This window comes from Pongo abelii, chromosome 1 (assembly GCF_028885655.2).
Source record: "Pongo abelii isolate AG06213 chromosome 1, NHGRI_mPonAbe1-v2.0_pri, whole genome shotgun sequence".
Lineage (NCBI taxonomy): Eukaryota > Metazoa > Chordata > Mammalia > Primates > Hominidae > Pongo > Pongo abelii.
The window spans coordinates 155243224-155259951 of NC_071985.2; the positions used below are offsets into that span (position 1 = coordinate 155243224).

The 16728-nt window shown below is 37.0% G+C and overlaps 1 protein-coding gene across 5 annotated transcripts in view; it reads left to right on the plus strand.

The window, feature by feature from the left end:
- Positions 1–16728, plus strand: part of USP33 (ubiquitin specific peptidase 33) — a 63826-nt gene that overhangs the window by 23928 nt on the left and 23170 nt on the right. For 3 of the 5 annotated variants that reach the window (XM_054534731.2, NM_001131383.1, XM_063717308.1), the window contains 9 exon segments: positions 1513–1582; positions 5190–5303; positions 5975–6053; positions 7199–7613; positions 10149–10289; positions 12464–12576; positions 13706–13878; positions 13977–14071; positions 14697–14730. In XM_054534731.2, coding sequence (XP_054390706.1) covers positions 1513–1582; positions 5190–5303; positions 5975–6053; positions 7199–7613; positions 10149–10289; positions 12464–12576; positions 13706–13878; positions 13977–14071; positions 14697–14730 — 1234 coding nt within the window. 5 annotated transcript variants of the gene reach the window in all.

Below are 16728 nucleotides of genomic sequence, written 5' to 3' on the forward strand. Positions count from 1 at the left end.
TTGCAAAACAAACTTTTGGTTTCTCTGGTGTCAGTTTACCAAAGGTAGGATCCTACTTACTCTTTTGCAGTTGAGCCTTATGATCTTTTTGCTTAACTTGCCTTTTGAGGTCTGTTTGAGCAGATGTTTCTCATTTTTCTATTGTCAGTGATGGGGAGGTATTAGGTATTAAGGTATTCCCTTAGCAGAAGTTCCGGGGAAAACATTTGGAAAAAGAATCAGGTGATACACTTCTCCCTTCTTCCCCTAAATTGAGAACCAGTCTATTTGGATTTTCCATATTCATTTAGGCCCACTGTTCTTAGTATAAGCTTAAAATTTTCTGTTTTATAATTGATACTAGTGGTATATTGAATGTATATTTAGATAATTATCTGGAAATTAACACTTTGGTTTAAGCTTAACATGACTAGAGATAATTTATAAATATTTTATGTATTTCCCAGTTTTAACCCATTAATTTAGCTCACACTATTAATTTGACTGGATACTTATCAATAAGTGGTAATTCAGTCTTGTTTTAGAGATTTTTAGAATTTTAAGTTTTCTTCATTTTGCTCCAAATCCAAATAGCATTTATAATTTTTTTGTAGTATTTATTTCATCTTTTAATAATGAAAGTAAACTGATGAAAATGAACTTGACTATATATGGAAGAGATAACAGTCATTCAATGGCTCGTTTTCACATTAGCTTGAACCATATGAAATTGCCATTTTTGTAGATTGTCAGCAGTTTCCTATGGTTCAACCTAATAAATACTACTGTCTTTTTTCTTTTCTTTTTTTTTTTTTTTTTGAGATGGAGTTTCGCTGTGTTGCCCAGGCTGGAGTGCAGTGGTGCAATCTCAGCTCTCAGCTCACTGCAAGCTCTGCCTCCTGGGTTCACACCATTCTCCTGCCTCAGCCTCCCGAGTAGCTGGGACTACAGGCGCCCGCCACCATGCCTGGCAAATTTTTTTGTATTTTTAGTAGAGACGGGGTTTCACCATGTTAGCCAGGATGGTCTCGATCTCCTGACCTCGTGATCCACCCACCTCGGCCTCCCAAAGTGCTGGGATTACAGGCGTGAGCCACTGCGCCTGGCATAAATACTACTTAAAATGCAATACATTGAAAAGGAAAGGAAAAGGATGTTTGCTTATCATTTATCATGACGTGAGTTTTTTTGCATTGTCATTAATTTTCTCAAAATAATTAAACTAGTTATAATAAGAAATATAAAAGTCTCAATTAATGCTTTTTAAAAACATGTAGTCTTAAATGTTAATAGGAAAGACTGTTCTTCCTGTGCAAATTTCAAAGGTTGAACTGTTTAATCCTTGAATTTATGTAAAACTCAAAATTTTGGTGATTGTAAGGCTTCCCAAAACGTGACCTCTCTGAATTGTTCAAGTTGCTATATTGTATTTCTATGGTCCTTAATATAACTTGGGAACCATATTAATGACCCCTAAAATTGAGTCATTTTGCATTATTGAATGATGACTTCATGTATATTTTTTCTTAATAGGTCTTACAGGTTTGAAAAATATTGGAAATACTTGTTACATGAATGCAGCTTTGCAGGCTCTTTCTAATTGGTAAATAGAGAAATTAATTTTGTTTTGTTTGTATGATTTTTTAAGTTATTTTTTGAGTAGAAAACCATGCAACTATAGTAGTTGACTAACTCAAGGTAGAACAGGCAAGAATCTGGTTTGGGACATAACCCATTCTTGTTGCAATGATGTTACTCTGTGTATACCTGTAGTTTCTTGAGGCTGCTGGTCCTTGTGTAAACCCTAGGTAGTTGTGTGTCTTTGAGCAAGTTACTGTTTCTTACATCTAGAAAATGAAGAGTGTCAACTAATTATTCAGATCACTTTTAATTCAGAGATCTTATGAAAATATTTTATATTTTTCTGTAGATGGAAAGCCTTTATAAAGGAGTTAGATTTTTTTTTTAAATCATAGTCTTACAAAATAGATATGTCAGGTGGTTTTACTCTTAAGTTTGGATACATTGAGTCAGGTGACATTACCCTTTAAATTTAGATGCATTGAGTCCGGACCAAAATTCAGAAATCACTGACTTTGACATTACCCTTTCCCCTGGATTAAATTATAGAGCAGTGATTGGAGATTGAACATATGTCTACAGGTTGAGTATCCCTCATATGAAATGCTGGGAATCAGAAGTGTTTCAGATTTTTTTGGATTTTGGAGTATTTATTTGCATTATACTTACTGGTTGAGCATTCCTTATCCAAAAATCCAATATTTGAAATGCTCCAGTGAGCATTTCCTTTGAATATCATGTTGGCATTCAAAAAGTTTTGGATTTTGGAGCATTTTGAATTTTGAATTTTGTATTTTGTATTAGGGATATTAAAGCTGTACTTCTTCCCAAAATAATCTAATTTTTATTTAGACATAACCTTCCATAAATATTTTGCCTTCAGTTTTCTTAGGTTTCATAACCTTGTGAAATAAAGATAACCTAATTCTTATTAAGTGATCAGAGAACACATCTTTGAAGAAGAGACTTTTTTTTTCTTTTTTTTTTTTTTAGGTTGGGTCTCACTCTGTTGCGCAGGTTAGAGTGCAATGGCACGATTTTGGCTCACTGCAGCTCTGCCTTCTGCGTTTGTGTGATCCTCCTGCTTCAGCCTCCTGAGTAGCTGAGACTACAGGCACATGCCACCAAACCTGGCTAATTTTTGAATTTTTTGTAGAGATGGGGTTTCGCCTTGTTGCCCAGGCTGGTTTCCAACTCCTGGGCTCAAGTGATTTGCATGCCTTGGCCTCCCAAAGTGCTGGGATTATAGGCATGGGCCACTGTGCTCGGACGTGAAAGAAGAGACATTTAGGCCAGGTGTGGTGGTTCATGCCTGTAATCCCAGCACTTTGGGTGGCTGAGGCGGGTGGATCACGAGGTCAGGAGTTCGAGACCAACCTGGCCAACATAGTGAAATCCTGTCTCTACTAAAAATACAAAAAATTAGCCGGGTGTGGTGGTGTGCGCCTGTAATCCCAGCTACTCGGGAGGCTGAGGCAGGAGAGTTGCGTAAACCCTGGAGGTGGAGGTTGCAATCAGCCTAGGTCATGCCATTGCACTCTAGCCCAGGTGACAGTGTGAGACTCCGTCAAAAAAAAAAGAGACATTTACTCTGAAACTTGAGGAATGAGTATCAGTTGGTTGGTTGAAAGGATGGGGAGAGCATTCCTAGCAGAATGCTCCTTGTAAGCAGCTTTGGGATGGGAAAGAGCTTGACACATTTGAGGAACTGGAAGAAAATCTGTGTGACAGGGTACAGTAATCATAGGGCTGAATGACATGGGTCTAGGTTATGTAGACCACATTGAAGATGTAGGTCTTTATTCTCATAGTAGTATGATACTGTTGAAGTGTTTGTGTAGTAGCGTAGCTAATAATCTATCTTACATTTTTAAAATATTACTGTGGTTGCTATGTGGACAGTGAATTGGAGGAGGAAGAGAGTGGAATTTGAAAGACCAGCTAGGAGACTATGATAATGATTTAGGCAAGAAGTAGTGGTAGTTTACATCATCTAGGGTGGTGGGAAAAGAGTGAAGGAATTGGAGATAAACACTTTTAGGAGGATGATTGATTGATAGGATGTGGGTAGAGTAACTAGAGAAAGGGAGAGGAGATTCAAAGTTTAACAGTACAGTCCTATGATAAGAGAACTGTAGGTTGATGCTATTGTTATTTTTATACAGATAAGAAAACCAGAGACAGAAGTTTAAATAACTTTGCCAATATAACCAGCTAGTAAGTACTAGCAGAATTCTGTGTGTGGTTTTTTTTTTTTTTTTAAAGTTAGAGACAGGGTCTTACTCTGTCACCCAGGCTGGAGTGCAGTGGAGCGATCATGGCTCACTGAAGCCTTGAACTTCTGGGTTCAAGGGTTCTTCCTGCCTCAGCCTGCCAAGTAGCTAGGACCACAGGTGCATGCCAGTGCTCCCAGATAATGTTTTAAAATTTTTGTAGAGATGGGTTTTCGCTATGTTGCCCAGGCTGGTCTTGAACTCCTGTCCTTGAGTCGTGTCCTGCCTTGGCCTCCCAAAGTATTGGAATTACAGGCATGACCAACCATGCCTGGCAGGGACAAAATTCTGAGTCTGAGATTTTTACATGTATGTTTGTTTTTATAGATCTTTTGTTTATTACTGCACAATACTGCTTCCACCAATTTACTTTGTAATTCCTCTGATTTCATTGAAAAAGATGTGGCTGATACGATTACACTGTTGGTGGCTGGGTGTGGTGGCTCATGCCTGTAGCACTTTGGGAGGATTGCTTGAGGAGCCTAGGAGTTCTGGAACCAGCATGGGCAACATTAACAAGACCCTGTCTCTACCAAAAAAAAAAAAAAAGATTACACTTGGCAAAGAGATGGCTTAGTAGTTATCTAACTGCCTTCATAGGAGGTTTGGTTTATGTAGGTCAGGATTTGGTCCTTTGCCCAGTCAGTTTCCTATAAATAGATTTATGGAGATTCCCTCAAGCTAATCAAACTCACGACAGACAGACTATACTTCCTTATAAATTGCTAACTTGAGCCACCAACAAATATTAGTACCAAATAATGGAATGTAGAAGGCTGGAGGAAGTGCAGGTTCACTTGAAAGTTAAATTTTTATCCTGTTTAGTTTGGGCATTTCATATAAATCTGAAATTTAGATGACGTGGTTGACTTTATATAAATTTGACCATCGTTGGAATATGGTTGAAAATTTTAGATCGCCCAGGGGAAAAAAGTATATAGGGAAATGTCATAGGATCAAGTCCTGAGGAATCCTTACATTTACATATCTGAGGCCAAAAAGAGCAATAAAGAGGGAAAAGGAGTTTCAAGAGCTAAAGAGGAAAAGTAGGAAAATGCATTACAATAGTCCTGAGAATGTTTGTTCAAGAGTGAGGGCATGGTCGTCTGTGGCAAATGTTACTGAGTAGGGACTGAAAAGTGTATCTGGCAGCATGGAGGACTCTTGATATGCTGGGGCCAAATTTGATTTGAATGGATTGAGCTCTTTATGAAGGAATGAAAGTGAAACTGTAAGAGGGATCAAAGAAAGAAATAACAGCTAAAGGAATGTATGTGTTGTCAGTTAATTGAATGACTAGAAATAATCAGTATTAGCTTTGACTCCACTCTAACATTTTTCTCTTTTTAAAATCAGCCCACCTTTGACACAGTTTTTTCTTGATTGTGGAGGACTAGCTCGAACAGATAAGAAACCTGCTATTTGTAAAAGTTATCTCAAACTAATGACAGAGCTGTGGCATAAAAGCAGGTATGTAACTTAATATACTTTATTAAACTTTTAAATGAGTATTATAAATATTTAAAGGATGCAGGTCCGTTTATGGAGCCAGAAAAAAGTAGAAGAGAGACAGATTAGAGACAGCTTTGTTTCAGGCATGTTACATTTGAAGCTGAATGTAAGGTGTCTTAGAAGTTTAGAAGCAGATGAAGGTGTCATAGAAGTCTAGAAGTATTTGGATATAGTATATAGTGTTGGAATGTTAAAGCTGCTATTACTGGAACTTTAGAGTTTTGTATTCAGGAGCAGGCATTCTCACAATGATAAAATCAGACCCTGAATACTATATGAATATTTTCCTGCTTATGTTTATTTGTTCTAAAGTTTAGCATTAGGATCATAGTTTGCTGTAATATGTTAATAATTTTGTTTTAGAACTATTCAGGAAATTTGAATTTTTGAAAAGTCATGGGGTGAAGCATAATCATTTAATTGAGGGAAGATAGCAGTAAAATATCACTTAAAATATCAAGGATAAGGTATTCTGATGTGCCTGTGAAACATAATATTAGGCAGTTTTGAATGATTTTTTTGAAACGTAATTTTCAATTTATTTAACACTTTGAATTATTGGTTGTTAATTTTTAAAATGAAAATTAAAAATAACAAAAATTACTCTTTAAAAATGTTTTCTTGCTCAGGCCAGGATCTGTTGTGCCTACTAATCTGTTTCAAGGAATTAAAACTGTAAATCCAACATTTCGGGGGTATTCTCAGCAGGTTAGTTTATTGCTTTTCATTTGTAATTTTAATCTAAATAAATTTGGAAAATGCCATTATGGTTTTTTTGGGTCTGCTTGTCTTTTGGGGTCATCACTCCTTGTGTTTTTCTTTTGCCAAGAATAGTAACCCTTTTTCATGTTTATTGTTGATATTTTTTCAACTTTCCTTTATCTTTATCTTTTTTTGAGGCAGAGTCTCGCTCTATCGCCCAGGCTGGAGTGCAGTGGTGCAATCTTGGCTCACTGCAACCTCCACCTCCCGAGTTCAAGCGATTCTCCTGCCTCAGCCTTCCGAGTAACTGGGATTGCAGGTGTGTGCCACCACGCCTGGCTAATTTTTGTGTTTTCAGTAGAGATAGGGTTTTGTCATGTTGGCCAAGCCAGACTTGAACTCCTGACTTCAGGTAATCCACCCTCCTCAGCCTCCCAAAGTGTTGGATTACAGGCGTGAGGCACTGTACCCAGCCTTTTTTTTTTTTTTTTTTTTTTTTTTTAAGAAAGATAATGTCTCATTATGTTGCCCCGGCTGGTCTTGAACTCCTGACTCAAACGATCCTCCCTCCTTAATCTCCCGAAATGTTAGGATTACAAGCATGAGCCCCTGCATCCAGCGGAAGTTGACCTTTAGATCATCTTTAGTTTTTTAAAATTTTTGTTTGGCTGGGCATGCCTGTAATCCCAGCACTTTAGGAGGCCGAGGTAGGCGGATTGCTTAAGCCCAGGAGCTTGAGACCAGCCTGGGTAACATAGGGAGACCTCATTTCTAAAAATAATTTAGAAATATGTATCAACCAGGTGTGGTGGCACGTGCATGTGGTCCCAGCTACTTAGGAGGCTGAGGTGGGAGAATTGCTTGAGCCTGGGGGATCGAGGCTACAGTGAGCTGTGGTCATACCACAACACTCCAGCTTGGACAACAGAATGAGACCCCATCTCAAAAAAAGAAAACTTTTATTTACATAACTTTTTGGAAGTTAATTTGCATCTCATTTCTCTAGTGCCTTATGCTCTCCAAACTGGTATTTTCTCAATATAGTGCTGTATGTTTATGTGTAAGTTTGTAATGACATTTTGTATATTTTCCCTTACGTTTCTATGTACACATGTAATGAAGTGGTTAACATTATGTTGCTGATATATTAGGATGCTCAAGAATTCCTTCGATGTTTAATGGATCTGCTTCATGAAGAATTGAAAGAGCAAGTCATGGAAGTAGAAGATCCGCAAACCATAACCACTGAGGAGACAATGGAAGAAGACAAGAGCCAGTCGGATGTCGATTTTCAGTCTTGTGAATCTTGTAGCAACAGTGATAAAGCAGAAAATGAAAATGGCTCTAGATGCTTTTCTGAAGATAATAATGAAACAACAATGTTAATTCAGGATGATGAAAACAATTCAGAAATGTCAAAAGATTGGCAAAAAGAGAAGATGTGCAATAAGATTAATAAAGTAAATTCTGAAGGCGAATTAGATAAAGATAGAGACTCTATATCTGAAACAGTCGACTTAAACAACCAGGAAACTGTCAAAGTGCAAATACACAGCAGAGCTTCAGGTGACAATTTAGTAGTTTGTTCATGAAAATGATAGTATTTCATTTGTAGACATGGGTGTTTAAATAATTGTTACTTTGGGTATTTCTAATTAGAATTATAGTTTAGCAGTATTTGCATGTGAGTATTAGTCATAAAATTATAGAACCCGAGGATAAAAGGAATTTTTTGGGTCATTTAATTATATAAGAAATTAATCCTCCTTTTGAAGTAAACATTTCATCAGATGTCTTTTGTGTAGTCATGCAGTAATCTAAAAAATTGGGCTCCCCAGAATTTTCTCTTTTATTTTAAGCAAATTATGTTGCGATCCTGGAAAAAAGCAAATAACCCAAATTGCAATTTTCTAATTATATACACTAGTAGATTTAGATTGTTGTCATTGGAGTCACATCAGATGTGTTTTAGTGTAGAAGTTGAATTAACTATAGTGAGCCCTGCTGTGATAGATTATGCCATGATACTAGTCAGTGTTCCTTTGAGAAAGAGCATGTGGCCAAATGAAAGTTGAATTGCTTTGTAATTTATCTCTTCAAGAGTTAACTTATCTTGGCTTAAAATGTGGTATGTAGTTTTCCAAAGCACACAAAATTGGGCCGTTAGAGGTTCAAATTATGTGATCTTAAAGTAAGTGGCAGACATGTAATGTAAAAAAGTTTATTTTCTGTAATTACTGAAGAGTGAGAGTAACTAAACTATTTAGATATTTGAATGAATCCAAAATTTCTTCTTGAGAAATATTCTTAACTATAGGAAGACTTGTGGTTCACTTGCATAAAGTGCACAGATGCTTTCTAATCAGGAAGACTAGGAGTGTTAGGCTCCTTAATTATACTGATCTTGTGTAGAAGTTGTTAGTGAATAAATATGTCAGGTATCAGTATTGAAAGACTTAGCTTTGACTGCTGTCCAGGCTTTTCTTGTCAAAAGCCCAGTTAAGCCTGATTAGGGACATACTCATCTTTTATTGCTCTGTAACAGGTTTGTTCCTATACATAGTAACAAGGGGATGACCTAAATCAGGAGTCTGAGCTTTTAGGTGTTTTAAGGGCTTGATGAAAAAAATCTGGCGAAGTCTGTAAGGCACACAAAACTAAAATACTTACTCTCTGGTCCATTAGAGGAAAAAATTGCCAACTCCCGATCTAAATCTCATTAACTTTATTCCCTTCAGAAAGTCCTAGAGTGAGTCGTTTTTTCACTCCCAATATTATGCAGTCTGATTTAGTCATGGTTGAAATATTGAGAAATGCCTGTGTGAAAAATGATTTTGCATTATCTGGAAAAATTTCTGAATACATCCCCTTTTAAGATCTCTTATGAACAATTCTCTTTTCTTCACTCAAATAGTTACTGAGCACATTCCCTTGCCCTGGAATATGTTAGGCACTAGGAATCCAAAGCAAACAATCAAGGTAGCTCTTATATTTTCTTGATGCATCTTATAATTTAATTCTAAAAAAAGATTCTTTCCTGATGAAGTGGTGTGTTTTTTATTATAGTAAGAATAAAATAACTTATGATTACTTTATACCTACATTTCTTGATTTTGATTATTATGTTAGTTTGGGAGAATAATCGATTTTTCTTTCACATGGTTTTAGAACTTCTAAAAAACTGTCCTGAAATATTTTTTTTTTTCCTGAAACAGGGTCTCATTCTGTCACCCAGGCTGGAGTGCAGTGGCGTGATCACATCTCACCACAGCCTCAACCTCCTGGGCTCAAGTGATCCTCCCACCTCAGCCTGTTGAGTAGCCGGCAGTACAGGCATACACCACCATGCCCAGCTAATTTTTAGATTTTTTTTGTAGAGATGGGGGTCTCATGATGTTGCCCAGGTTGGTCTTGAACTCCTGGGCTCAAGCAGTCTTCCCACCTTGGCCTCCCAGTGTTGGGATTGTAGGCATTAGCCACCCAGCCTAGCCTCTTTTTTTTTTTTTTTAATGCTATATTTGGACAAACAAGATCCTCTTTGGCTTTGTATTTCCACTGCTCACTTCCTAAACTGCCTGTAATAGTAGTGTGTTATAAACATCAGTTGGGATTGGGCACGGTGGTTCACGCCTATAATCCCAACACTTTGAGAGGCCAAAGTGGGTGGATAACTTGAGGCCAGGAGTTTGAGACCAGCCTGGCCAACATGGTGAAACCCCATCTCTACTAAAAATACAAAAATGAGGCGGGCCTGGTGGCACATGCCTGTAATCTCAGCTACTTGGGAGGCTGAGGCAGAAGAATCGCTTGAATCCGGGATGCGGAGGTTGCAGTGAGCTGAGATCGCACCTCTGCCCTCCAGCGTGGGGGACAGAGGGAGACTCTGTCTCAAAATAAACCAACAAACAAACAAAAATTAGTTGGATTTCTGGGTAGAAGATTACTGTTATTTTGCTTAGTAAGCACTTTGTTAAGTATTTAAGTTGACATTTGTTAATATGAATTGTGTTCAAAATATCAAATTAAGAAACCTTTAACATTATTGGACAGTTAGAATAATTTTACTATTTAAGGTAATAATGCAAATTTTAAATCTTACAGAATATATCACTGATGTCCATTCGAATGACCTGTCTACACCACAGATCCTTCCATCAAATGAAAGTATTAATCCACGTTTATCGGCAAGCCCTCCTAAATCAGGCAATTTGTGGCCAGGATTGGCACCACCACACAAAAAAGGTAAAACATTTCTCTTGTTCAGTCTCTTTTGCTTTGGGTCTTAGTTTAAAATGATGGTTTTGATACTTGATAATTTAAAGTGTTAATTATGAAATATGATTTGATCTTTTAAAATTGATAGCGTAATTTTACATAGACATGATTAAAAATTTTGTGTGTTGGTACTCTGCTTTTAAAATTTTACGTACAGTTGAATTCACTTTTTCTTGCGTAGAGCTTTATGAATTTTAACACTTGCAGCATAGATTCTTGTTACCACCACCACAAACAGAATACAGAACAGCTCTAACACCCCAAAGAATTCCTGCATATTACTACTTTGTAATCAGATCATCTCTCTATTCCTATGTTCTGGCACCCTTGATCTTCTTTTCTTACTGTTTTGCCTTTTCCTAGAATGTCATATAAATGGAATCATATAGTATGTAGTCTTTTGATTTTTTAAAATCTTTTCATATGTAGTCTTTTGAAATAGGTTTGCCTCTCAGGATAATGCATTTGAAATTCAGATATGTTACTGCATGTCTGAATAGTTTGTTCCTTTTACTACCAAGTAATGTTTCTTTTTTTTTGTTTTGTTTTGAGATGGAGTCTCACTGTCGCCCAGGCTGGAGTACTACTGTGGTGCAATCTTGGCTCACTGCAACCTCCGCCTGCCAGGTTCAAGCAATTCTCTTGCTTCAGCCTCCCGAGTAGCTGAGACTACAGGTGTGCGCCACCATGCCTGGCTAATTTTTTGTATTTTTAGTAGAGATGGGCCATGCTGGTCTCGAACTCCTGACCTCATGATCTGCCTGCCTCTGCCTCCCAAAGTGCTAGAATTACAGGCGTGAGCCACCATGCCCGGCCTAATATCTCATTTTTTATGGGTATACCACTATTTATTTACTTATTGGTGGACTTTTGAATTGTTTCCAATTTTTGGCAATTATGAATAATGTTGCTCTAAAATTTATGTATAGGTTTTTGTAAGAACATGTTTTCATTTGTCTAGGAAGATACCTAGAAGTGGGGTTACTGGGTTTTATGTTTGTTTAATGCTTATAGTTGTATTAAACTGCCAGACTTTTTACCAGAGTGTCTACCATTTAGTATTCCTTCCGGGTATGTATGGGAGTTCCAGTATTATGTTTTCTTAGAAGAAAACATAGGAGAAAGTCTTCATGGCCTTGGGTTAGACAAAGAGTTCTTAAAGACATTAAAAGCATGATCCATTAAAGAAAAAAATTAAAACTGTTTGTTGACAAAGGACATTCAGAGAATGGAAAGATAAGGTTGGATGTATTTATAAATCATATAGCTAGCAAAGGACATGTATCCAGAAATATATAAAGAACTCTTAAAAACTTTAAATAATAGAATCTTTTCTTCAAATAAAGCCTTACTTGGAAATAAAAACAAATAAGTGAAAACAGAATTGCTCTCAAGTCAGGATAGGGAGACTGAACCCCTCCTATTTCATCTTTAGCTTGATGATGACTTTCATCATCTTTCCCTCACTTTCTAACCTCTTCCCCTCTTCTTGACCATTTAGGTAAACATCCCAGTGATGAAGCATTTGTGGTTTTGTGCTAATTTAGAATTTTGTTCATTTTCTCATATGTACGTTTATGGTGGCCAAGGATCATTTATACTTTAAAAAAAAAAAAACAGGCTGGGTGCGGTGGCTCACGCCTGTAATCTCAGTACTTTGGGAGGCTGAGGTGGGTGGATCATGAGGTCAGGAGATCGAGACCATCGTGGCTAACATGGTGAAACCCCGTCCCTACTAAAAATACAAAAAATTAGCTGGGCGTGGTGGTGGGCACCTATAGTCCCAGCTACTTGGGAGGCTGAGGCAGGAGAATGGCGTGAACCTGGGAGGCGGAACTTGCAGTGAGCCAAGATCGCGTCACTGCTCTCCAGTGTGGGCAACAGTGCGAGACTCCACCTCAAAACAAAAAAACAAAAACAACAACAAACATCTTAAGCCTTGTCTACTTAGTTTCTTTTTTTTTTTAATACTTATGCTCTTTTGAAGAGTATTTTGAAAATTTCCTTTTCGACACAGTAATTTTTACAGTTTAAGGATTCTAGAGATCATATACAAGTAAGATTGACAAGACAAAAAAAGATTCCAGAGAAAAATGTTAGAGGAGCTGCTTTGATTTTTTTTTAATGTTTTTCAACTCTAGCTCAGTCTGCGTCTCCAAAGAGAAAAAAACAGCACAAGAAATACAGAAGTGTTATTTCAGACATATTTGATGGAACAATCATTAGTTCAGTGCAGTGTCTGACTTGTGACAGGGTGAGTATGAGAGTATTAGAATACACAGAAAATTCCTGTCAGATGATCTTTAAAAATGTGACAAGATGATGTGAAAAGTTTAATTCCTTCTCTTTGCTATTGATGATCATACATGCATTTATTGTGTTTACGTCAATACAAATTGATTCTAGGTGTAGAATTTACTTTTTTGGAAGTAGCAGCATCCTGTTTAAAGGATGATGACCCATCATTGGACAGGCATATATTATCCTTTGTCATCTATTTTGGTTACATATAAAGGTGAGAAGTTGCTCAGCAACAAGAATTGGTAACACCTGCATATTCTCCCAGGCTGATGAAATTTGTATACTGGGAATCTGTTGATTTTCACAGGTACAAAGCTGTGAATGTATCTCTTACATTTGGTCATATGTGGTTTGTAAATATTTTTCCATGTTTAGGATGGGACTTAGATACTAAAGGTAGTATCAAATTCATAGACAATAACAAAGGCATACATTAAAATCATCATGAATTTTTTAATAACACTTCAATCCTTCAAAGTTTCTTTGAGCTTTTCTTAAGTACAGTTTTACTTTAGTGCAATGATGAATATGAAATAACATCTCAAAAACAAAAAGAAGATTTCAATTATTGTGTTAGAATCTCAAGTCAAATCTAAGAACTTTCAATCGGGTCGTTTTAATGTAGGTTATTTTGGTACTAAATATTTAAGTGGAATTATCAGGCATGTTTTTAGCTATTTAAAATTAGATGCCAGATTTTGTCTTACCCTTTTTAAAAAACATTTTAAAACTACCATCAAAGGTCAATTTTCAAAAATAAATACAATAGTGCTTAAGAGTTTGGACTTCAAGATGCAGTGGCTGGATTTGGGGTGTTTAATGCTGCAGTGTCTGTGATTGTAATGGGGATACTAATAGCTACTGCACAGGGCTTATGTGAAGATACCTGATATAGCAAGTGTTTTTTGTTTTTTGTTTTTTTTTTTGCTATTATGACTATGAAAGCAGTTCAATTTGTGTGTTTGTTTTTTGTTTTTTTTGCTTATTTAAACATGCTTTGATCTTTAGAGTCTAAAATCTAACCTTGGAAATGTTTTGCTGCATTATGTTCATCCCATTTTTAAAACACAAAACAATTTTAGGTGTCTGTAACCCTCGAGACCTTTCAAGATCTGTCCTTGCCAATTCCTGGCAAGGAAGACCTTGCTAAGCTGCATTCATCAAGTCATCCAACTTCTATAGTCAAAGCAGGATCATGTGGCGAAGCATATGCTCCACAAGGGTGGATAGCTTTTTTCATGGAATATGTGAAGAGGTATGTATTTATTTTCTTTGTATTACATGATTGTTAAAACTGCTGTTTCTGCTGTACTGGCAGAACACTTCCTTTTTTTTCTGTCAATGATGTTTCAGGTTTGTTGTCTCATGTGTCCCTAGCTGGTTTTGGGGTCCAGTAGTAACCTTGCAAGATTGTCTTGCTGCCTTCTTTGCCAGAGATGAACTAAAAGGTAAGAAATATAATATCTATGGCTAAATTTTTGTAGGTGAATCTAAAATACTAGTGGGACTAAATAATAAAATGTATTCATAAAAGCTAAGTTTTAAGACAGTTTAATAGTACTTTCACATATTGGCATTCGGTTAGTGTCTACCTTGATAATATAAATATAACAAGAAAAATCACATCCTGAAGGAATTCATGTGAATTCCTGTAGTATAAGACAAATGATAAGTGAGATGTTTTAAAGCTGTTCTGAGATCCGTAGAAGGGCAAACTCAACCAAAATAATGGACTTATTTGTGTGTCTGTAATTGTGAACTACTCCGTATCATTTAAGGTCATTCACTATTTTTGTGTGTCTAACACCTTGCTTGAACATATGACAGGCAGTCAGTAAGTTTTGTTCAATGAATAAATGGAAAAGATATTATATGAGGTAGGTCTTCAATGTTGGCAGGAGTTAAGAGAGGGGAAGGTAAACAGTAACCTGATTCATGAGCATAGATTAAAAAAATGGAACCTTGTTTTACTGTGCTGGGAGGTCAGCATGGGGCAAAATCAAATAATTACAGGACCATAATAAGCAATTTGCTGTTAATTTGAAACCAATGCCACATCTGTTTTATTTGCAGGTGACAATATGTACAGTTGTGAAAAATGCAAAAAGTAAGTGACATTGACAGTGCTTTTAATTGCATGTTGTGTATTTTTCTTGGTTTTTAGAATTGGGTATGTGGAGTTAAATTTGCCACTGTATTTAGAAAAATATAGGCCAGAAAGCTTTATCCTAGTAATAATAGAGATTAGCTGTTTTATGAAACAAATGTGAGGTAAAAATTTGACAAATTTAATAGGCTTATTAAGATGTGAGAGAGTATATTTTGAGGGATGAAATCTGTATGTGATTTTGCATAAAACGTTTTCCTAAATAAGGCAATATTTTCTTCTGAATTAACCATTTTAACAGGCTAGATTCAGGAAGTGAAAGGTACAAAGTTTCAGATCTGCGTAAAATTCCTAAAGGTTATACAAACTTCGATGTTATCTGCTGTTAACGATGGCAGACGAGAAAGACAGCTAAAGTCTGATTTTGTTTACATCTACTACCAGCTGCCTTTTTCTGTCTTGTAATCAATTTAGACTTTTAATGCTTCTTAGTGGTAAGTCAGAAAAAAGTGTTGGAAGACTTGGTGAAAAGCAACTATTTGTGATGCAAAGTGAACTGGAAATTTCTTCTCAGTCTCTTTGGTAGAAATACAACGGCTTGCTAATAAGATCTGGGATAATACAGACTTCTAGTTCTTGGCAGTAACCTCAAGGAAACATTGATCTGCAACTGATCATGACATGACAGAAAGGAATGGTATACTATTTGGTTGATAAAGATGAAAAAGCTGACTTCTACTTTTGGAGAAAGTATCACTTTGTTCTTGAAGCCCTAGCTGACTGCTGAAAAGGAAGTTGGCTTGGAAAGGGATTGTTCCTTGCAAAGCAAAGCATACTAAGAAAAAGATAACAGTGAAGATGGAAAAGAACCTTGCATCTACCTCCAAATTCAAAGTAGAGATCTGTCAAATGTATAGTAATTTTGATTATTAATAATAACCATCCTTTATCTTTTTTCCACGTGTAAGAATAAAGTTGTTTTTTTTTTTTTTCATTTGAGACATAGTCTCATTCTGTCGCCAAGGCTGAAGATTCAGTAGCATGATTACAGCTCTTTGCAGCCTCAGCTTCCTGGGCACAAGCGATCCTCCTGCCTCAGCCTCTCAAGTAGCTGGGACTACAGATGCATGCCACCATGCCTGGCTAATTTGTATTTTTTGTAGAGATGGGGTTTTGTCATGTTGCCCAGGCTGGTTTCGAACTCCTTGGCTCACAACGATTTGCCAACACTGGCCTCCCAAAATGCTGAGATTATAAGCATGAGCCACTGTGTCCGGCCAAGACTTTTTTTTTTTTTTTTTTTTTTGAGAGGGAGCCTTTCTCTGTCACCCAGGCTGGAGTGCAGTGGTGTGATCTCGGCTCACTGCAACCTCTGCCTTCTGGGTTCAAGCAATTTTCCCTGCCTCAGCCTCTTGAGTAGCTGGGATTACAGGCGCCTGCCACCACACCCAGCTAATTTTTGTATTTTTAGTAGAGATGGGGTTTTGCCATATTGGTCAGGCTGGTCTTAAACTCCTGACCTCAGGTGATCTGCCCACCTTGGCCTCCCAAAATGCTGAGATTATAGGCGTGAGCCACGGTGCCTGGCCAAGAGTTGGATATGTTGACTTGAACTACAAATTTTATAAAACTGAGATTTTGCTTTATCTAGTTTTACTTAATATCTAGATGTTTTAAAGGCATAGCCACACCATAGACAGTAGAACATTTGTTAAAACAAAAGAATTTTCATCAAAGAGTTATACAACTCTCTAAATTTTTGATTACTGATATCTTGGTTTAAATTACTATTGTTATTTTTTGAGATGGAGTCTTGCTCTGTCCCCAGGCTGGAGTGTGTGGCACGATATTGACTCACTGCAGCCTCCGCCTCCTGGGTTCAAGTGATTCCTCTGCCTCAGCCTCCTGAGTAGCTGGGACTACAGGCGTGCGCCACCATGCCTGGCTAATTTTTTGTATTTTAGTAGACATGGGGTTTCACCATGTTGGCCAGGATGG